The following is a 23306-nucleotide window of genomic DNA, read 5'->3' as shown; positions in this document are numbered from 1 at the left end:
ATGATGTGCCATTCAGAGGAGGAATGGACAAGACAAAATATCTAAGTGTCTTTGAACGGGGTACAACAGGGTAGAACTGCAACGCTGCTGGGTTTTTCACTCAACCGTTTCCTGTGTGTATCAAGAATGGTCCACCACCCAAAGGACATCCAGCCAACTTGAGGAAGCATTGAACTCAACACCAGCATCCCTGTGGAACACTTTCAAGTCCATGCCCCGACGAATTGAGGCTGTTCTGGGGGGAAAAGGGGGGCTGTACCTCAATATTAGCAAGGTGTTCTTAATGTGTTGTACACTCAGTATATGTAGTGTATGTGTGTGTGTCAATGAGTGTGTATATGGTATGTACTGTATATATAGTCTAGTGAGTGTACATAGGGTCAGTGCAAGATCTAGTCAATGCAAAGAGTTTGGGTACCATTAATTGACTATTTAGCAGTCTGTCTATTTAGCAGTCTTATGGCTTGGGGGTAGAAGCTGTCTCGGAGCCTGTTGGTCTGAGAGCCGATGCTGCGGTATCGTTTTGTCGGACGATAGCAGAGTGAAAAGTCTATGGCTTTGTTGGCCAGAGTCATTGTCCATTTTTCAGGGTCTTCCTCTGACACCACCCTGATATAGAGGTCCTGGATGGCAGGGAGCTCAGCCCCAGTGATATACAGGCTGTCCTCACCACCCAATGTAGCACTTTGTGGTCAAGGAAAGTGCAGTTGCCATACAAAGCAGTGATGCAGCCAGTCAAGATGCTCTCTATGGTGCAGCTGTATAACTTTTTGAGGATCCTATGTCAAATATTTTCAGCCTCTCTATATACTGTATATCAAAGGAAACAACAGTGACATAGATTGCAATAGGTTGAGTACATGTATCATGAATGCTTATAGTGGACTTAGTTGAATCGTTTAATCATTTACTCAAATGTTTCCAAATGTCTTCTCAAAGGTTTGGAATCTGGAAACAGGTAGCCAGTACCAGTTCAGAGTGAGAGCAGAGAACAGGTATGGACAGAGTGACGCCTGCGAAACAGAGGCCACCGTCATCAAGGATCTGTACGGACTCCCTGGTCCTCCAGAGAAACCACAGATCGCAGAGCACACCAGGTCCTCCATGCTTGTGACATGGGACCCTCCACGAGACAACGGTGGATCCACTATCTCTGGCTACTGGCTGGAGAAGAGGGGAGAAAGGTTCGTCTTATTGGGCCCGGGTGAATAAAGCCCCAGTGACCAAGCGCGCCCCTAAGGGCTGGGAGTTCCTGGTCGTTCGTGATGATTGAGGGGTCCGCATATGAGTTCCGTGTCATGGCTGTCAATATTGCCGGTATTGGACCCCCCCAGTGGACCTTCCGATCCTGCAAACGCAGTGGACCCTCTTAGTAAGTATAATTTTCCCTTTTTTCTACAGGTTACATATAATATGTATATTTATAGAAATAAAAATAACATTAGTATTCATTTAGCTGCTTTGGAAATTGTATTGAAGAATATGTAAGTATGTGCCCTATTGAGAGACCCAGGAGTACCTTGTAATGACCAGAGATGGTGACCTTGATGTTTTCCCCTCTGTGCCCCACAGTGAAACCTGGCATGCCAGCACCACCAGAGGTTGCAGACAAAACCAAGCACAGTGTCAGCCTCACATGGTCTCCACCTGAAAAAGACGGGGAAGCCCCATCAAGGGGTTAGCATCGTTGAGATCCAGGATGAAGGCAGCTCTTTCTGGAACAGGATCACAGATCTAGATACTCTGCATGAGACCACAGAGCTCACTGTACCAGGTCTCAAAGAGCTGAAACACTACAAGTTCAGAGTCACAGCTGTCAATGACATCGGCGAGTCTGACCCAAGTCCAAAGACTGAAGTACTAATTGAGGACGTACATGGTAATTAGAACTACTTATTTTTCCATTTTTAATTTGAAAAGGTATGTTTTTTATGCATGTTAGCAGTCAAGTTTTCAAGATAAAGCACTTTCAGTCGAGCAAAACCTTCCTTGACGAATCATATGATGCAAAAACGCATGCAAACAAAATTGGGAATTGTTTTTAACAGTGGATTGATGGAGAAAATACTAAAATATAGTTTTTGAGTGAAGTATTCACAAGTATTCACCAGGCCTCACAGCGAAAGGAACATACTGTCCTCCTCACGATGTGGTGTCATTGTCCACCTCTCCTGCCAGAATATGGGCAGTCATATGCGTGTGGGATGACTGTTCCTTTCATTGGCTCCATCGACATCGGACCACTCTTCCACGACCGTCTTACCCAGTAATCGAAACCATACTGCCGCCCATTCTCTTCTCCTTAGAGCCATTAGATTTAACAACAGCCACTTTTGCACGTCCTTCTTCACTCAGCAATTCACACCTATATCCACCTCTCCATTGACCCAACATATACATTGTTATACATAGTAAAATAATCATTGTCTGACCATAGATGTATAAATGTCTGATTTGAATTTCAACCAGGACTAATGACTTAATTTCCTTTGTTTGAATTGAATCTACAAAAACACCTCAAAAACATCCTGTACCTGTGTGCAATAATAGCAGTCCACAAAACACCTTCACACCAAGAACAGGCTGGACAGAAACACTGCTGTTATTAATGTTCTCAGTCTGCAGGTTATAAGAAAAGAGTGGAAAGGATGGATCCGTGCAAAGCCAGGAAAATACTATAGGTTATGTCAAAGTATTTTGTTTTAGGACATAAAACATTTATGAGAGTTTCATTTCTCATATGTCAAGACATAAACACTATCTGTTTGACATCTGTTTACAGATGTACACCAGATGCTCCTAGAGCTCAAAATGGCCCCAGCAAACATAACATTAATTACTATCTGATACTGCCTGCTACAGGTTTGAGTTTATCTACAGTTACTTCCATTGAGAAGAATGTGACAGGAAACTTGGAATACTAAAGCCCAGTGCGTTTCAGAGACCCTCGTTGTGGAGGGGACTGCTGGAGGGACAGTGAATATGTGTTCCGTGTGCCAAAACAATGGGACCTTCTGAATAGGATACAGTTGCTACAATAGACATACACATAACATTTTAGGAAATGTAGGTTACAAAGTGTACACCTTACTAATAAGTTCCCATTCTTTATTCCCATTATCAGACATACCTGATCCCCCAACCCATGTCAAGATCAATCTGGTAACCAAGGATACAGTGACCCTGACATGGGTGCCACCGAAGAACAACGGTGGTTCTCCTGTGACACACTACATCATTGAGCGCCTGAGCTGGGACACCAGCGGTCCGGAGAAAGAGACGTGGAAGCAGTGTAACAAGCGTAACGTTGAGGAAACCATCTTCATCATTGAAGATCTTAAAAATGGAGGAGAGTATGAGTTCCGCGTCAAGGCTGTGAATGAGGCCGGCCCAAGCAGACCATCTGCTACCGCTGGACCAATCATTATCAAGGACCAGACATGTGAGTGAAAAGTACAGTTAAGAAAAAGTCTGAAAGTTAAATAAGGAAAGCATAAAATATGCTCAGATTGAATGGGCATAAAACACCAACATTTCGGGGCAAAGTGCATTCTTCAGGGGGACAGCACAGCACATGTATGCTATTGTAAATGCTTCTAAATGAGAGAAGAAAAGAATCTTTGATTGACTTGTACTGACTCAATCCTCCATTGTTTAGGTGCTCCTACCATTGAACTGAAGGAACAGATGGAAGGTGAAGAGGGACTAGACGTCCATATTGTGGCTAGGATCCATGGCTGTCCATTCCCCTCCCTCGTATGGCAGAAGGCTCCCATTGCCAAGCCTGAAGACAAGGCTGTAGTGCAATATGATCAGCATGTCAACAAGCTGGTAGTTGATAACAAATGTACGCTGCTGATCCAGCAGTCCAAGAGAGACGACAGCTCCCTGTACACTATCACTGCTAGCAACAGTCTGGGCAAAGCATCTAAGGAAATAAAACTCACTGTCCTAGGTGAGGAATTTCTCTCTGAATTTCTTTATTTCTTTCTGTTTGTTTAGTCTGCTTGATTGTGTTGTAATATGACACCATTGGCTCCTTTTCTTCCTCAACTCAGGACGACCTGGCGTACCTGTCGGGCCAATCGAATTCAAAGAGGTGTTTGCCGAGAGGATAACACTTGCATGGAAACCACCTAGAGATGACGGTGGCTCCAAGGTTACAAACTACGTCGTTGAGAAGCGTGAGGAAAACAGAAAGTCATGGGTGCACGTTTCCACAGACCCCAAAGAAGGCCTGTATACAGTTCAGAGGCTGACTGAGGGCCATGAGTATGAGTTCCGTGTCATGGCTCAGAACAAATATGGAGTTGGACCACCGCTGTACAGCGAACCTGAGAAAGCAAGGAATCTGTTCAGTAAGTTGAATGTACTATTGTATTATCAGCACTTTCTAAGTCAATATCACTGTGGATATATTTCTTCCAACCAATTTTCTTATTATTCATCTCAACAGCTGTCCCTGGCCAAGTTGAGAAGCCCATAGTGGAAGACGTGACTCTTGAGTCAATGGTGATCATCTGGGACGAGCCAAAATACGATGGTGGATCTCCAGTTAGTGGTTACTGGCTGGAGCGTAAAGAGACGACGGCTAAGCGCTGGACCAAAGTGAACCGCGCCCCCATCAGGGTCATGCCCCTGGGTCAGGAGTATGAGATCACTGGTCTGCAGGAGGGAGCAATCTACCAGTTCCGTGTGACCGCAATCAACGCAGCTGGCATGGGACTTCCTAGTGTCCCATCGGATCCTGTTCTTTCAAGAGACCCTATTAGTAAGTTAACGTATATACTGTGAATCCCAAATGGCACCCTATTTCCGGCCTATTTAGTGCACTATAGGGCCCTGGTCAAAAGTAGTGGACTATATAGGGAATATGGTGACATTTGAGATGCATAAATACAGTTTTTCTTACATGGGGAGGGTTCTTTCTATTTTCTATTTGTTTCATAGCTATGTTGTTTCTATTTGTTTGGCCTTCTGACATTGTAAATGTCATCTTGTTTGTGTGTAGCTCTCCCGGGTCCCCCAACCCCCAAAGTAACAGACTGGACCAAGTCAACAGTGGATCTGGAGTGGATCCCACCTTTGATTGATGGTGGATCTAAGGTCACTGGTTACTTTGTTGAATACATAAACGAGGAAAAAGAAGCAGAAATTGAAAAACAGAAGGCAGCGGAAGCAGACAAAGTAGTAGTAAAAGCGAAAAAGGTTAAGAAAATCATATTCGACGAAGATGGAAATGAAATATCAGAATCAGAAGAAGAAGAAAAGGTAGTAGTGATAAAAGACGGATGGGAAAAGGTAATTACATTTACTCAAATCATTTCTCAAAAGTATTCTTTCTCAAACACTTTTGATCTTAATGGGAGAACCTGCTAAATTAATTTAAGTAACATCAAATTAAGAGTATCTGAATGTTTGTAATACTTTAGTTTTCCCTTCTTCAGGCTAAAGACAAGGAGATTAGAGGCACTAAGTTTGTTGTGTCTGGACTGAAAGAGCTGGGAAGGTACAAGTTTAGAGTGAGGGCAGTGAATGCTGCTGGCGTCGGTGAGCCCGGTCAAGTGGCCGAAGTGATTGAATGCAAGGACAGAACAAGTAAGAGACAAGACAACTATGATATACAGTATGATTTTCAATTTCTCCATTTGTTACGTCCATGATAGAGGCTTCGTCCCAAATGGCACCCTATTCCCTATATAGTACACTAACTACATAGGGAATAGGGTGCCAATTTGGATGCAGTAGAGTGTTTGCTATCGTAAACTAACACACACTTGTTGTTTTAGTTGCCCCTGAAGTGGACTTGGATGCCACATTGAAGGAAAAGATTGTAGTCCATGCCGGTGGTACCATCCGCCTCCTGGCCTACGTGTCAGGCAAGCCTGCACCAGAGATCACATGGAACAGAGATGACCAGCCTCTACCAGCAGAGGCTAAGGTTGAAATCACGTCAATCAGCTCTGCTCTGGTTATCAAAAACTGCAGACGCCATCACCAGGGTATATACACCCTTATTGCAAAGAATGAAGGAGGGGAAAGGAAGAAGGCTGTCATTGTGGAGGTGTTGGGTAAGAAGAAACTGTACTTATTCTTGTCATTGGTGATGTTGAGTATATCTCAGGTGATATCAGGAGCAGTATGTATCAAGCATCTCGGAGTAGGAGTGCTGATCTAGGATGAGTTTGGCCTTTTAGGTCTTAATGAATAAGAGGGAGGAGGGCCTGATCCTAGATGTTGAATGTTATTGAAAACTTGCTTCACATGTGGTTCTTAGATGTTCCCGGCCCAGTTGGTCAGCCCTTCTCTGGTGTGAACCTCACCACGGACTCCTGCAAGTTAACCTGGTGCTCCCCTGAAGACGATGGTGGCTCTGCCATCACCAACTACCTAATAGAGAAGAGAGAGTCAGACCGCATGGGCTGGACAGCAGTCTCTTACACGGTCACCAGGCATAATGCTGTGGTCCAGGGTCTCATTGACGGAAAAGGATATTTCTTTAGAATCGCAGCTGAGAATATCATCGGAATGGGTCCATTTATTGAATCACAACGACCAGTTCTCATCAAAGATCCTATTTGTGAGTTCCTGCCTATATCAATACCAGAACTACATCTTTCTTATTCTCTGTTATTTTCTGTTACAAAACATAAGCATATCCAGCTATTATTTCTATTATTCCAATGGGCCTAATTTTTGTGTCCTTTTTGCATGCTAGCTGTTCCTGAGCGTCCTGAGGATCTAGAGGTCACTGCAATCACCAAAGACTCCATCAGTTTGACCTGGAGACCACCTAAGTATGATGGGGGTTCTGAGGTTACAAGTTATGTGCTTGAAGCTCGTCTGATCGGAAAGGATAGCTTCACTAAGATCGATACTGATGGCACGCTAATGGATAGGAAGTTCACAAAGGGAGGGCTCAAAGAGAATTCCACCTATGAATTCCGTGTCAGTGCTGTCAACGTGATTGGTCAGGGCAAGCACTCTTTCTGCACCAAGCCAATCAAGGTCAAAGAAGAACTTGGTAAGTGTTGAATAAGGTAGTCATTCTAAATATCTTGGGGAATGTTGATTTTTATATATATATATTTGAAAACATAATTTCTTTGTTTTTCCATCCTCAGAGCCCCCAACGATTGACTTGGACTTCCGTGACAGACTGGTTGTGCGTGTGGGAGACGTGTGCACCCTCCAGGGCCGCTTTACTGGAAAGCCAGCACCTACAATAACATGGACAAAGAACGAGGAAGAGCTGAAAGCAAATGAGGAGGTCACAATGACCAACACTAGTAAAACACTGTGCTTGGCTATGCCCAAGGCTAAACGCGAACACAGCGGCAGATACCAGGTGGTTGTGGAGAACATTGTCGGCTTACGTAAAGGAATCTGCAGTCTCACTGTTGTTGGTAAGGTGGTGAGGGTGTTCTTTGTGGTTCTTTGTTGACAGACCTAATGTCACTCTTCATTAACCCTTATAATCAAAATATGTTTGATTATTGACTGATCCATTTCTAATAGATTATTCATTATTAAATGCTATTATTTTCCCTCAGATCGCCCCCAGCCTCCAGAGGGCCCAGTGGTCTTCAATGAGGTCTACAGGAACTACATGGTGATTTCCTGGAACCCTCCTCTGGACGATGGTGGATGTGCCATCTCCAACTACACCATTGAGAAGAGAGACACAAACAGAGACCTCTGGATGCCAGTGACAACAGCTTGCACCAGGACAACATGCAAAGTTCCTAAGCTGATTGAGGGCAGAGAGTACATAATCAGAATCTGTGCTGTGAACATCCACGGTGTCAGCAACCCACTGCTGTCTGCCGAGACCAAGGCTAAGGATGTCTTCAGTAAGATACATACTGGAACAATATAAGTTACATCCATAATGCCACCCTATTCCCTATATGGTGCAGCCATAGGGCTCTGGTCAAAAGTAGTGCACTATGTAAGGAATTGGGTGCAATTTAAGATGCAACCATCTTTTGTCATGAATGCATTTTGCTACAACTGATCAGATCAATTGGTTCTCCCATTACAGAGGTGCCAGATGCACCCAAACAGCCCATTGTGAAGGAGATCTATAAGGATCAAGCCCTCCTCACTTGGGAGCCACCTGCGGATGGTGGCAAGCCCATCACTGGCTACGTTATTGAGAGGAAGGAGACCATGGCTAACAGATGGACTCGCGCATCCGGAAAAGACCGCATCTTCCCCAAAGTAGAGTACTTTGTTCCAGACCTCCTTGAGGGCTGTGAATATGAGTTCCGTGTCATGGCTGAGAACGTTGTGGGTCTGGGTGACCCCAGCCCTCCATCAAAGCCCATCTTCGCCAAAGATCCAATTGGTAAGTGACTTTGCGCAAAGTTAATTCATTCTTTACAAGATTTCACAGCTTTTAAAAATGTGATGTAATTTAATCAACTGTTTCTTCCCTCAGTGCCTCCAAGCCCCCCCGTGTTGCCAGAAGCTGTGGATTGGACAAAGGAGTCTGTCTCACTATCTTGGCAGCCACCAAAGGACTGTGGCAGGGGAAAGATCTTCGGCTATCTCGTTGAGTTCAGTAAAGTTGGAAAGGAGTGGCAAAAAGTGAATCAGACTCCTGATTCCTGCCAAGAAACCAAGTTCAAGGTCATTAACCTGGAAGAGGGAGAATATTACAAATTCAGAGTTACTGCTGTGAACTTCGCTGGTGAATCTGAACCCGCATACACCACAGATCCAGTGAAGGCAGAAGACAGATTTGGTAAAATTATATTACATTTGTTTTCATAATTTGGGTAATTCATTATCATTGAAATAAACAAATGAATTATAACACCTATTGTTTTTCTAACCCCAAAAGAACCTCCTGAGTTGGATGTTGAACTGGGTATGCCTCGTGAGTTGAAAGCCATGGCCGGAACCCATATCAATCTGGTTGCTGGAATCAAGGGAATTCCATTCCCCAAAGTCACATGGAAGAAGAACGATAAAGACGTCCCCACAAGAGCCGAAATTGAGGTCAATCCACTAGGATCTAAATTGGAGATGCGCTACTGTGCCCGTTCTGACTGTGGCGACTACACTCTGAACATAGAAAACTCATCTGGATCAAGGACTGCCACATGCACAGTCCTCGTCCTTGGTAAGGAATTTTTCGGTCATAATTTCTGTCAGAAATTAAGGAAGACAGATGTATAGTGCTTAGCATACCGGGTTGCTATAATTATGTTATTCTTTACTCTATTAGACAAACCTGGTCCAATCCAGCACCTGAGGGTTTCAGAGGTGAGAAGCGATTCTGCCTATCTCTCCTGGAAAGACCCTGAGGACAATGGAGGAGCACGTATTACCAACTTTGTTGTGGAGAAGAAAGATGTGGCATCTGCACAGTGGGTGCCAGTCTGCTCTTCATCTAAGAAACGCAGCATGATGGCCAAGCACTTGATGGAAGGAACATCATATTTGTTCCGTGTTGCTGCTGAGAATCAGTTTGGCAGAAGTGAATACATTGAAACAACCAAAGCTGTCAAAGCCATGAATCCTCTGTGTGAGTATCAATCAACCCGAATACAGTAAGACCTACTGGTGTATTGTAATGTACCTGGTATCTTGATCACTAACTTGACGTATGTAATCTAATCTCATCTAATCTAATGTATGTTCTATTTTCAGTCCCACCTGGTCCACCAAAGGACTTGCACCACGTAGATGTGGACAAGACAGAGGTCTGGCTTGTGTGGAACTGGCCTGACCGCAACGGAGGTAGTGACATCACAGGTTTCCTGGTTGAGTACCAAGAGGAAGGAGAGAGAGAGTGGGATGAATGGAACACAGTCAGCATCCCTGAGAGCCACATCACTGGCCTCGAGGAAGGAAAGACGTACAGATTCCGTGTAAGAGCCGAGAACGCTATCGGACTGAGTAGACCAGACACCACTGTTCCCGTTCTCTGCCAGGAGAAGCTTGGTGAGGTTTACTATATATTTACTTAATGGTTTGGTTTCTCTGTCATAAATTAATCCTGGTCCTAGGCTAAAAAGCAAGTTAAATAAAGCTTCTCCATTGAAAGTTATTCTTAGTCCAGTATTAGTCTTAATCTGTGTCCAGGAAACTGATTTGTATTGATTTGTAGACAACATAATTGCCATCATCAAACAAATTATATAAATGAACCTATATTTTCACAGTGGCTCCAATTGTTGAAGTTGATGCCAAGCTGATTGAAGGGATCATCGTGAAATGTGGAAGCACAATCAGACTCCCTGCTATCATGAGAGGCATTCCTGCGCCTACTGCTAAATGGTCCATTGACGGAGCAGAAATTGTTCCCGAAGGCACAGTTAAGATTGAGAGTGACAACTATTCAACAGTTCTCAGCATCAATGATTGTTTGAGAAGTGACAGTGGAACCTATATCCTCACAGTGTCCAACCCTGCAGGAACCAAGACTCTGGCTTTGAATGTGACCGTTCTTGATGTGCCTGCAGCGCCCATTGGACCAGTTAGTATCCTTGAAGTTACTCCTGAGTACATGCTTATTGACTGGCGTCCTCCAAAGGATGATGGTGGAAGCCCTGTAACAGGTTATGTTGTTGAGAAGAGAGAGGCTAAGAAAGAAACCTGGGGAGGTGTGTGCTCTGGTAGCACAGCCACAAAGCTTAAGATCTCTCGTTTGCAGAGTGGCGTTGAATATGTTGTGCGCATTCGCGCAGAGAACAAAATGGGTATCGGCGCTCCTCTTGAAAGTGCACCAACCGTTGCCCAACACACGTTTGAAGCCCCTGGCCATCCAGGCAAACCAAACACATCAGACATTGCAGAAGATGCTCTCACTGTTGGGTGGACCATGCCATTATTTGATGGAGGCAGTCAAATCACTGGATATATCGTTGAGCGTAGACATAAGGGCGGAAAATGGATCCGTGTCAACACGACACCCTGTAAGGATCTCAGAATCAGAGTACTTGGTCTCTTTGAGGGAAATGAGTATGAGTTTAGAGTTTTTGCTGAAAACATTGCCGGTTTCAGTGGACCTTCTCCCATATCAGACCCAGCAAAACCCTGTCGTCATATCACAGCTCCTGGACCTCCAGTTAACCCCAGAATCAAGGACTACAGTAAGGAAAATGCAGACCTAGTCTGGATTAAACCCAACAAAGATGGAGGCAGTCCAGTCATGGGCTACATTATTGAAATGCAGAAAGCTGGCGGAGAATGGGTGATCATCAACAAGGATGGTCACATTAAGCAGTGTGCTTACAGAGTTAAAGGCCTTGAAGAACACTCAGAGTACAGGTTCCGCATTAGTGCTGTAAATATGATTGGAGTTGGAGAGCCTAGAGAATGCCCTGAATCGGTGGTTGCCAAAGACATCATGATACCTCCAGAGATCGAGATGGATGCTACAAGCCGTGAGCATTTGACTGTCCGTGTTGGACATAACATCAACATCATCGGTTACGTGAAAGCCAGACCTGACCCAGAGATTATCTGGAAAAAGGGTGATGATGTTTTGGAAACTGCCAAGCGCACAACACTAACTAAAAACTTACCTGTTGTTCAACTGAGAATCAAAGAGGCAACCAGAGCAGACCATGGAAAGTATGTTTTGAAGGCTAACAACTACAGTGGTGAAGCCAAAGCTACGATAACTGTGAATGTGTTGGATAGACCTGGACACTGTCAGAATCTGAAGGCCTCCTATGTGACCAGAGACTCCTGTATGGTGTCCTGGGAGAACCCTGTGGACAACGGTGGCTCTGAGATTACAAACTACATTGTTGAGTGCCGTGAACCCAGTGTGAGGCTTTGGTCAATGATCTCATCTGACTGCACTAACCGCATGGTTAAAGCCAAACTCATGGAGGGCCACGAGTATCTCTTCCGTGTTTGTGCTGTGAACAAATGTGGCCCTGGGCCCACAGTTGAGACAAAACAACCAACCCTTGCCATCGATCCCATTAACAAGCCTGGTGAGCCAGAGAACTTCCGGGTAACTGATGTCGGTAAGAACTTTGTCTTCTTGAAATGGAGGAGGCCAGACTATGATGGTGGAAGCCCCAACATTGGCTACGCTTTGGAGAGCAAATTGGGAGCGGAAGAATGGGTGCCATTACATGAGGATCTGATTACGAATACATTCTTCATGGCTGACAAGTGTGTGGAAAAACAAACCTATCAGTTCAGAGTGCAGACATGCAACGAAGGTGGAGAAAGTGACTGGGTGAAGACTGGTGATGTTCTTGTCAGAGAGGAGATCCAGAAACCAGTGCTTGATATAAAGTTAACTGGAGCCCTTGTGGTTAAAGCTGGAGAGTCTATCAGAATTGAGGCTGGACTCAGAGGAAAGCCTCAACCAGAGGTGAAGTGGGTGAAGGACAAGGCCACAGGAGATAACCCCAGAGTTAGTGTTGAAACGGGCACAGATTATTCTAAATTTCTTATGACCAAATCTAAACGCACAGACACCGGAAAATATGTTGTTACTGCCACAAACTCTGCTGGAACCTTCACTGGATACGCAGTTGTTAATGTCTTGGATGTCCCAGGGCCTGTGAGAGACGTGAAGGTGTCTGGAATCGGAGTAGACAAATGTAGAGTTGCATGGGATCTCCCAGAAGATGAAGGTGGATGTGAAGTTGATAGCTATATCATTGAGAAATGTGAGACAAGAAGAATGGTCTGGTCCACATACTCTGCTTCACTTGTCACCAACTATTGCAATGTCACCCGACTAGTAGAAGGAAATGAGTACATCTTCCGCATCAGAGCAGAAAACAAGATGGGAACAGGTACTGCAGTGGAGAGCAAACCCGTCACAGCTAGGACTCAGTTCAACAGACCTGGACCACCAGAATCACCAGAGATCACCAAGATCGGCAAAGAGGAGATGACAGTCGTATGGGCCCCACCAGAGAATGATGGTGGAAAGTCTATCACTGGTTATATCCTGGAAAGGAAAGAAAAGCGTGCTGTCAAATGGGTGCCATGCACAAAGAGTACCATCTCTGAGAGACGCATGAAAGTCAGCAACTTGATTCCCAACCACGAGTATCAGTTCCGTGTCAAGGCTGAAAATGAAGTCGGACTGGGAGAGCCAAGCAAACCATGCAGACCAGTAGCAGCCAAAGATCCAATTGGTACATAATTTATTCATTTTTGTAATATTGTATTATTATTATTATTGGTTATGATTTTTCTCTGTTGTTTGTACTAACATGCAGACATTTTGTTTTCCTTGATTCCAGAGGTTCCTGGTCCTCCAGGCAGTTTCAAGGTGATTGACAGCACCAAGACGTCCATTACTCTTGGGTGGGCCAAGCCTATCTATGATGGAGGTGCTCCTATCATTGGTTACATGGTTGAAATGAGAGACAAACCTGAGCCTAAACCTGAAGTGGTTGATGCTGAAGCTGTTCCTGAAGCTGTGCCTAAAGCTAAACCTGCAGAGGAAGCTAAGCCTGTAGGTGAAGCCAAGCCTGAAGGTGAAGCTGAAGCTAAGCCTGAAGCAGCAGTAACAGAAGGTAAGGAACAATATGAAGAGGATGAAGCTGCTGCAGTTGCAGCTAAAGCTAAAGCTGAAGCTAAACGTAAGAAGAAAGAAGAGGGCTGGAAGAAGTGCAACACCGGTGCTGGTGTGCTGGTGCACACAGAATTCACCATTCCAAACTTGAATGAGAAGCAGATGTATGAATTCAGAGTCTCTGCACAGAACCAGGTCGGCTGGGGCCGCCCTGCTACACTCAAAGAGGCCGTCAACCCCAAGGAGGTCCTCGGTAAGTAAATACTTATTTTAATCAAATGGTGGTTCGAACCCTGAATGCTGATTGGCTGATAGCCGAGGTATATCAGACCGTTTCTCCCTGGTATGACAATTTTTTTTATTTTTACTGCTCTAATTACGTTGGTAACCCGTTTATAATAGCAATCAGAGGTTTGTGGTACATGGCCAATATACCACACCTAAGGGCTTTATCCAGGCACTCCACGTTGCGCCGTGCTTAAGAGCAGCCCTTAGCCGTGTTATATTGGCCATATACCACATCCCCTCGGGCCTTATTGCTTAAATATAGGCCTAGACAAGAACACATCCAGTTGATATAGAACTGTAGCTAATAGATCATATTTTATGATGATCTCTCAATGTCTGATGTATGTTCTCCCCGTTATCTTACCCACTTACAGAGGCACCAGAGATCGACTTGGATGCAAGTCTTAGGAAGGGCTTCACTGTTAGAGCAGGCTGCCCCATCAGGCTCTTCGCTACTATCAGAGGAAGACCATCCCCCAAAGTCACCTGGAAGAAGCTCGGTGTTGATAATGTAGTCAGGAGAGGGCACGTGGATCAGATTGATACTATGTCCTTCCTTGTGATCCCTGAGAGCACTCGGGACGACTCCGGCAAATACTCTCTCACACTCTCCAACTCCGCTGGGGAGAAAGCTATATTTGTGCGCGTTAAAGTATTGGGTAAGTCACCGAGGTGTATCTTTTCACTTTTTATGGCAGTCAGTGATATGGCAGAGCATTATTCACTGTGAAAGACTTTAAACAAGAAAACATTCTTCACAATGTCAAATTAATGTTGTTACAGTAGTATTGTTTGTACTGTTATATGGACTGTATCCAATATTGATGTTACATTTGTTGAACAGATACTCCTGGACCTGTGGGAGGATTTGAGGTCTGTGATGTGACAAGCACCGGTTGTCAGCTGTCTTGGCTCCCTCCAGATAACGATGGTGGCTGCCAAATCCAGAACTACATTGTTGAGAAACGTGAACTCGACAAGAAGACTTGGTCAAATTGTATCAACGATTTGAAGAAAACAAGCTTCAAAGTCACTGGCCTCACACCTGGCTGTGACTACTACTTTAGAGTTATGGCAGTCAATAAATATGGCATTGGTGTTCCTAAAGACTCTCCAAAAGCTTATCTGACTTCCGATCCTATAAGTAAGTGCACTTTTACAGTATACCTAATATTGTAATTAAATAGTGGATAGTGTAAGTGGATTTTATTGTTTTGTATTTTGATTCACATAAATGTCAAACATTTCTTAAAACAGGTGAACCTGATCCACCCAAGAAAATGGAAGTCTTGGAAGTGACAAAGAACAGTGCCACTCTGGGGTGGCTGAAACCTTTGAGGGATGGTGGAGCTAAGATCAATGGCTACATGGTTGATTACAAAAAGGACGGTGAACCTGAAGACAAATGGACACCATATTCCGTTGTTAAAGACTTAACCATTGTAGTCGTTGGACTTAAAGAGGGCACAAAGTACAAGTTCAGAGTTGCAGCAAGAAACGTGGCTGGAACCAGTCTGGCAAGAGAAGCTGAGGGAGTATTTGAGGTCAAGGAGCAGCTGAGTAAGTCGCAAAGCTTAAAAAATTCCCAGAATTAACTTGTCTGGGTTGAGTTTTGTGTAAAAAAAAAGTGTTCATGTTACACACCACTATTTAACTCTTCATTTTAAAAACTTGTTTTCCGATCTTTTTTAGTGGCACCGAAGATCATCATGCCTGATATTGTCACAGTAAAAGCAGGAGAGAAAATGAGAGTTGAAGCTATTGTGGCTGGAAAACCTGCACCATTCTGCAAATGGAGGCAAGGCGCCGAGGATCTGTTGACATCTAATCGTCGCATGGTGCAAAAGTCTCCAAATTGCATTACGCTCATCATGAAAGACGTCTCAAGAAAGGATAGTGGTTACTACAGTCTTTCTGCTGAGAATAGCACCGCCAAAATCAGCCAGATTCTTAGGGTCGTAGTACAGGGTAAGTTTTATTGAGGAAATGTAAAATAATTGACGAATACACTACCAGAATGCATAGTCTAAATGGATGCTGATGGGTACATGTCTTAATCTCACAGATAAGCCAGGGCCTCCTGACGCTCCCCTGGAGATCGTTGAGGTTGATATTGATGCCTGCACACTTCAGTGGAACCAACCCAGTGAGGACGGTGGAAGCAACATCACCAACTACGTCATTGAGAAGTGTGATGTGAGCAGAGGAGACTGGGTCATAGCTTCTGGCTCATGCACCACGACCAGCTACAAAGTTGGAAAGCTTACCCCTGGAATGGAGTATGGCTTCCGTGTCCGAGCTGAGAACCGATTTGGTATATCAGAGCCAATCTATTCAGAGAAAATGATTGCTAGATATCCCTTCGGTGAGTTAAGCATGGCAAAGTATAAGCATGGTAAAAATGTAAAATGGCTATTGTACAATGAATTATGATTGTCTAAGTAATATAGTGTTGTGTACATTATGTACAATACATTTGTTTTAGAAAATGTATGTTCATCTTGCTAACTCCGTATTTTAATTCCAGATGTCCCAGGCGAGCCCAGAAATCTGTGTATCACAAAAGTCAAGAGTGAAGCAGTGTCTCTGTCCTACGAGACCCCATCAACTGATGGTGGCAGTCCTCTTACCGGATACTGCATTGAGCGTAAAGAGAGGAACAGCCTTCTCTGGGTGAAAGCAAATGAGTCCGTTGTCCGTGGACTTGAATACAACTGCACAGGCTTAATGGAAGGTCTGGAATATGCATTCAGGGTGTCTGCCCTCAACAAGGCTGGCCAGGGTAAACCAAGCAAACAGACTGACTGGGTCACAGCAAGAACACCCATCGGTAAGTCATTGGGCATGGGATTTATGGCTTACCGTGTCCCTCACTGGCTTTGAAATCTGTAATCTGTCAATTGAAACTCATGGATGTTGTCATTTTTTAATTCTAGATCCACCTGGTAAACCTGAGGTAATGGATGTGACAAAAAGCACTGTTTCACTTGTTTGGACTCGTCCCCAAAATGATGGAGGTAGCAAGCTCATCGGATACTATGTGGAGTACATGAAGATTGATCAAGAAGTAGAGAAATGGGTTCGCTGCAATGCCAACTGCCAGAACGTCAAGACAGAAGACTATGTTGTAACTGGCCTGGAGGAGGGAGCCCAGTATCGCTTCAGAGTTTTCGCCAAGTCAGCGATCAACATCAGCTTGCCTTCTGAGATCTCAGACGCCATCCCAGTGTTTGCAGAGAATGGTAGGCCACTGCTTCTTCAGAACATTGACAAAACAAAGTTGTTTTTGTTTAGATTTTAGATTTTAGTGTGTAATGACTAAATGCAATTTTAAAATCACCAAATGATTAAAGATAATTGTGGATTCCATGGCCAACACAAAACTTTTACTTGATGTTATGTGTCTCTTGTTTCTCCAGTTCCCCCCAGGGTCGAGCTGGGAGTGGACATGAAGAACATGATCATAGTGAAGGCTGGAGAAAATGTCTCCTTTGATGCTGTAGTGTTTGGAAAACCACTGCCCAAGGTTACATGGAAGAGAAATGGTGTTCCATTGAAACTGGTTGAGGGGATGAAGATGACACAGAAGAGACACACACACATTCTGGAATTGTTCTCTGTCGCAAGGAAGGAGTCTGGAGAGTACACTATTCTAGCTGAAAATCCCAATGGCTCTAAATACGCCAATATTAAGCTTAAGGTTCTAGGTATGCAAAATTACAATTTGTCTTACTATTGTGCACAAATTCAAAACTGATGTTGTAGCTTCATGATAATGATTTTATTTTTGTATTTTTAAATACTAAAACTCTTTATAACAGCTTGAGATATGTAGGTGTAATTTATATGAATGTGTTTGTGAGGGTCTGCAAGAGAATACAAAATACAATATGAATATATTCCAAATCAATTGTCGATGTGTAAAATAATCTATGTGTTCTCTTTAGACAAACCTGGCCCACCAGCTGGAGTGAAGATCACCAAGGTGTTTGCGGACCGTATTAAGATGAGGTGGGAGCCACCTGTTGCAGACGGAGGCTCTGAAATCACTAACTACATCATTGACAAACGTGAAACCAGCAGAGCGAACTGGGCGCTGGTGACCTCCAATATCCATGGTCAACTGACTGATTGCACAGTAGAGAAACTGATGCAGGACCATGAATACCAGTTCAGGGTCAGTGCTGAGAACCAGTATGGTATTGGGGACCCTATCCTCACCGACCCTGTCATGGTCAAGAATCCATATGGTAATATTTCAAGCTTGTACATCATTTTATATATATGTCATATTTTAGCTTGAATATAAATTGCTTACACATGTTCACTTCACTTGAGTTGGAAACACTGTGGAACTTCTGCTTGCACAACATTTAAGTGATTTCTCCTTCTTTCTCTCTTGATCTCTTTCTCTCTCTGATTTGCAGATGTTCCTGGTCCTAGCGAGCCACCAGTTATTACCAACATTACAGCCAATTCTATGACTGTCAGCTGGAAGGCGCCAGCTGATGATGGTAAAGCTACTATTCTGGGTTACATGGTTGAGAAACGTGAAGCATCAGAGCTCAACTGGGCTAAAGTCAACCGTAAACCAGTGATTGACAGGAGCATCAAAGCTGTCCAGCTCTCAGAGGGATCTGAGTATGAGTTCAGAGTGATTGCCATGAACAAAGCTGGATTTGGCAAACCAAGTGATGCATCCAATGCTGCCCTTGCTGTGGATCCTGTGTGTAAGTATTACAGCCACATTTTCTCACTTAAATCATAAAAGGATTACGTGTTTCCACACTTCTCGGTAACATTGTCTTATATTCTTCCTTCAGATCCACCTGCACCTCCTGCCTTCCCTAAAGTTGTTGACTCAACACACAGCACCATAAGCTTGTCTTGGACCAAGCCTGCTTACGATGGTGGTTGTGAGATCTTTGGCTACCTTGTCGAGTGCAAGAGAGCTGATGCAGAACACTGGACGAAGTGCAATGTGCCCAAGAAGCTGCAAGAAACCAAGTTCCTGGTTACTGGTCTCATTGATAAAACAGAATATGTTTTCCGTGTCTTTGCCGTGAACAAGATCGGCTACAGCGAGCCAAGTGAAATTCCTGGGAAACACGAGGCCAAAGACATCCTGAGTATGTCAACATTATCAGAATACACTCAAGTCTGTGCAGAACAATTACTAATCTTAGTAATCCACCAATTTGGAAATAAACATGTAATACAGTACTATCTATTCAACTAAAATACATCCATACCTCTATCTTGTCTGACTCTATAAATTTCTATTTTGATTTGCAGTTGCTGCTGATGCTGAGCTGGATGCAGACCTTCGCAAGGTACTGGTCCTGAGAGCCGGAGTCACAATGAGACTCTATGTGCCACTGATAGGACGTCCCCCACCCAAGGTGGTGTGGACCAAGGTCAATGCCAACCTCAAAGAACGAGCAGGAATAATGATCAAAACGTCTGAATGGGATACCCTTATGTACATTGAGGATATCAACAGATATGATGCTGGCAAATACATTTTGTCGATTGAAAACGACAGTGGAAAGAAGTCTTACACTATCGTCGTGAAGGTCCTAGGTAAGCTATGATTCTTGTCTTAAGAGAATCCATTTTTTTAAACCAAATCTTACCTAATGTGGTTTTATCTACTACAGTTATACAAACCATAATGTCGTAAAGTAATATAACAAATCCTACATTTTTTATATAGATACTCCTGGTCCACCACTGAATCTGATTGTGAAGGAAACATCTCTGAACCATGCATCCATCGGCTGGGATCCTCCTCTGATTGATGGAGGAAGCCCAGTGAAGAGCTACATTGTTGAGAAGCGTCTTGCAGAGAGAAAGGCATGGTCCTGTGTCATAGCCGAATGCCCCAAATCTACTTTCAGGATTCCTAACTTGGAAGCTGGACAGGCCTACTGTTTCAGAGTCTTGGCTGAAAATAACTATGGTATCGGAGAAGGTTGTGAGACTGCCGGAGTTGTAAGAGCTTCAGGTATGTTTTATTGGCTGTGATCACATGTTTTTTTATACTATTAGATGTTAAATGTAGTTTATAACCTTGTTACCTGATTTCAGAACTACCTGGAGCAGTTATGGATTTCAAGGCACTGTCGATCACTAAAGATTCCATTCATATTGGCTGGAAGAAACCAATCAGTGATGGTGGAAGTCACATCAGTGCTTATATTCTGGAGCTTCAGGAAGGTGAAGAGAAGTATAAGGAGCTAGTGAAAGGAAAGGTCATGTCGCATATGATGGTTGAACTTGAAGAAGGAAAGGAGTACTCTTACAGAGTGAAAGCAATCAATGAGTCTGGAGAGGGTCCACCTTCGGAGCTCACTGTGATCGCTAAAGATCAAATTGGTAAGTCCAATAGCCCAGTGTTAATTAGCTAGGCTATCAAACCACTCAGAAAATACACCGGAGACTAAATGCATGGCCATTTTAGATACGTACTTCTATTGGCAATCTTAAATAAATGTGTTCTATTTTAGCATTACATTTACTGAATTTGTCTGCACTTGTATGAATAATTTTATCTGTTTCATAGATTCATAAATATTGTGTTCCTACCTTGTAGTTCCACCTGACTGTGACCTGAGTGGCATCCCAGATCTGTGCTATGTTGCCAAGGAGGGAAGCACAGTCCGTATCAAAGTCCCTATTGTTGGCAAACCAGCACCGTCAGCCATCTGGAAGAAGGGACATGTTTCTCTGGGAGACAGTGGAAGAGTGTCAGTTGAATCTACACCAACTTTGACAACTTTGCTCATCCGTGATTGCCAGAGAGGTGATGCAGAAAATTACACAATCCTGCTAAGAAACGCAGCAGGAGTCAAAGAAGCAAAGATGCAGATTAGGGTGGTTGGAAAACCAGGAATCCCAACAGGACCGTTCAAGTTTGATGAAATCACTGCCGATGGAATCACTCTGGAGTGGGGTCCACCAAAAGATGATGGTGGGACTGAAATATCCAACTACATTCTGGAGAAGCGGCAATCAACAGCCAACAAGTGGGCTACTGTGGCCTCCGCTATTCAGAAGAATACTATGAGAGTTACCAGGCTCCATGATGGTACTGAATACATCTTTAGAGTGTTTGCAGAAAACAAATATGGAGTTGGAGAATGCCTCAAATCTGAGCCAGTGGTGGCTCAGCATCCATTCAGTGAGTTCTTGTCAAATTGAAAATATCAAATAAAATGTTTGAAATAATAGTTTTTAGGACAGAAATCTGTATTCTGCCAATAGTTTGATGATTGATTGACAGAGGTACTATATGGCAATAATTTCACAAAACTCAAAACATTGTTGCTTCACCAGATGTGCCTGACGCACCTGCACCACCAGAGATCGTGAGCATTCGCCATGAGTCTGCCATTTTGAATTGGACTGATCCTAAAGAAAATGGAGGCTCACCAATCACTGGTAATTATGAAAACACTATTTTTAGTAATCCATGACTATAAGGAAAATGGACATGGAAAATGAACTATTCATGAGTTTCCTGTGGAAAGCATTTGCTGAATGGTAAATAATAATGTATTGTTATTATTATTATCTCTGCAGGCTATCATGTTGAATACAAAGAGAGGAACAGCTTGATGTGGAAGAGAGCCACTAAGACCCCTATTAGAGTGAAGGACTGCAGAGTGACTGGACTGATTGAAGGCCTGGAGTATGAATTTAGAGTTATGGCAATGAATGCGGCCGGTTTAGGAAGGCCAAGCAAGGCAACAGAACCAGTCATCGCCCTTGATCCAATTGGTAGGTTTTGTTTCATTCTCTTTCTCTTTCTGTCCTATTGATATCATAAGAATTCTGTCAACATGTACTCTAATCTTGATAATTTACTGGCTTTTTCGTTTCTCCACAGATCCTCCTGGTAAGCCTGATGTCATCAATGTAACCAGAAGCACTGTAACACTTATGTGGACTGCACCCAAGTACGACGGTGGACACAAACTGACTGGTTACCTGGTTGAGAAACTGGAACTGCCAGGAAAGACCTGGATGAAAGCAAATCATATCAATGTCCAAGGCCTTGCATTTACCGTGCCAGACCTTACAGAAGGCAGCAGCATGGAATTCAGAATCAGAGCTAAAAATGCAGCAGGCGCAATCAGTGTTCCTTCAGAGCAAACTGATACCCTTATCTGCAAAGATGAGTATGGTAAGTACAAAAAAAATTTTTTTACTTCAAGACAAAGTCAATAGAATACATACTAAACTAGGACATGGACAGTAGCCTAATTTCTCTTGCTCATTTGTTCACAGAACCACCAAGCATCACTATCGATCCAGACATGAAGGAAGGTGTCTCTGTCAGAGCTGGGGACACCATTGTAGTATCTGCTTCCAAGATCCTTGGCAAACCTCCACCTACAGCTGTGTGGTCCAAGGCAGGAAGAGAATTCAAGACCTCAGATATTGTCCAGATCACAAGCACTCCAACTACTTCAACGTTGTCTATTAAATATGCAAGCAGGAAGAACACTGGAGAGTACACAATTACAGCCAGTAATCCTTTCGGTATCAGAGAAGAACATGTTAAGGTCAAGGTTCTTGATATCCCTGGACCTCCAGGCCCCATTGAAGCCAGCAGTGTGTCAGCTGAGAAGTGCACATTGACATGGTTGCCACCAGAAGAGGATGGCGGCTGTGCAATCAAATCCTACACACTGGAAAAGAGAGAAACAAGCCGTCTTCTCTGGACAAAACTTGCTGAAAATATATTTGACTGCAGATTTGTTGCAAGCAAGCTGATCAAGGGCAATGAGTACATCTTCCGTGTGTCTGCAGTGAACCAGTATGGCACTGGTGATGGGACCCAATCTGGCCCTGTCAAAATGGTTGACAGCTTTGGTAAGTTGCTTGAATATTCAGAATATTCTATTTGACAGTACTGTAGTATTTTCCACATCATTGTTAATGTATTTGGCTCCTCTTTTTCTACAGGCCCACCAGGCCCACCTGGAATCCCAGAGATTGACAATGTCAGCAGAAACGCTGTTACCATTTTCTGGAAGAGGCCAGTAAAAGATGGTGGAAGTGATATTAGAGGCTATCAGGTTGAGAGGAAAGAGAGAAGAGGAATGAGATGGGTGAGAGCATCGAAGAAAACAGTCTCTGACCTACGTTACAAAGTACAAGGACTGACGGAAGGTGTTCAGTATGAATTCAGAGTAACAGCAGAAAACAAAGCTGGCTTTGGTGAACCCAGTGAACCATCTGCCCATGTGATGACAAAGGATATTGTGTGTAAGTAAACACAAAGGATATTTTTCAAAACAAATCATTTATTCCCTGCCGTCATTGTAAATAAGAAATTGTTCTTAATTTACAATAATAAATACAATTCAAATATATTTATGAAAGTTATTATGAAGTGTAAACCAGTAGATCTAATAATACCAAATCAAAATTTGATTTGATTTGATTTGATTTGATTTACAAGGTGATTAACAAGTCTTGATATATGTCTTCTCTTTCT

General features: G+C 43.5%; 1 protein-coding gene across 1 annotated transcript in view; it reads left to right on the top strand.

Moving 5' to 3' along the window:
* The window catches only part of LOC112239048 (titin), a 176769-nt gene that overhangs the window by 107693 nt on the left and 45770 nt on the right, over positions 1–23306 (top strand). Inside the window, 44 exon segments of the mRNA XM_042320092.1 lie at positions 940–1176; positions 1178–1264; positions 1266–1325; positions 1327–1372; positions 1573–1679; positions 1681–1879; positions 3125–3442; positions 3659–3955; positions 4059–4358; positions 4457–4771; positions 5012–5301; positions 5448–5598; positions 5790–6071; positions 6278–6580; positions 6719–7024; positions 7125–7406; positions 7554–7853; positions 8045–8350; positions 8444–8749; positions 8849–9130; positions 9236–9535; positions 9661–9954; positions 10176–13127; positions 13236–13763; positions 14173–14457; positions 14643–14942; positions 15056–15358; positions 15491–15766; positions 15864–16163; positions 16326–16628; positions 16735–17040; positions 17218–17505; positions 17746–18048; positions 18226–18528; positions 18622–18927; positions 19094–19381; positions 19515–19805; positions 19889–20176; positions 20394–20981; positions 21137–21241; positions 21383–21580; positions 21690–21986; positions 22091–22678; positions 22772–23074. Of these exon segments, the coding sequence (XP_042176026.1) occupies positions 940–1176; positions 1178–1264; positions 1266–1325; positions 1327–1372; positions 1573–1679; positions 1681–1879; positions 3125–3442; positions 3659–3955; positions 4059–4358; positions 4457–4771; positions 5012–5301; positions 5448–5598; positions 5790–6071; positions 6278–6580; positions 6719–7024; positions 7125–7406; positions 7554–7853; positions 8045–8350; positions 8444–8749; positions 8849–9130; positions 9236–9535; positions 9661–9954; positions 10176–13127; positions 13236–13763; positions 14173–14457; positions 14643–14942; positions 15056–15358; positions 15491–15766; positions 15864–16163; positions 16326–16628; positions 16735–17040; positions 17218–17505; positions 17746–18048; positions 18226–18528; positions 18622–18927; positions 19094–19381; positions 19515–19805; positions 19889–20176; positions 20394–20981; positions 21137–21241; positions 21383–21580; positions 21690–21986; positions 22091–22678; positions 22772–23074 (15067 nt within the window).

This window comes from Oncorhynchus tshawytscha, linkage group LG03 (genome assembly GCF_018296145.1).
Source record: "Oncorhynchus tshawytscha isolate Ot180627B linkage group LG03, Otsh_v2.0, whole genome shotgun sequence".
Classification (NCBI taxonomy): domain Eukaryota; kingdom Metazoa; phylum Chordata; class Actinopteri; order Salmoniformes; family Salmonidae; genus Oncorhynchus; species Oncorhynchus tshawytscha.
The sequence above is the reverse complement of the archived record's forward strand: the minus strand, read 5'-3'. Positions and strand labels throughout refer to the sequence as shown.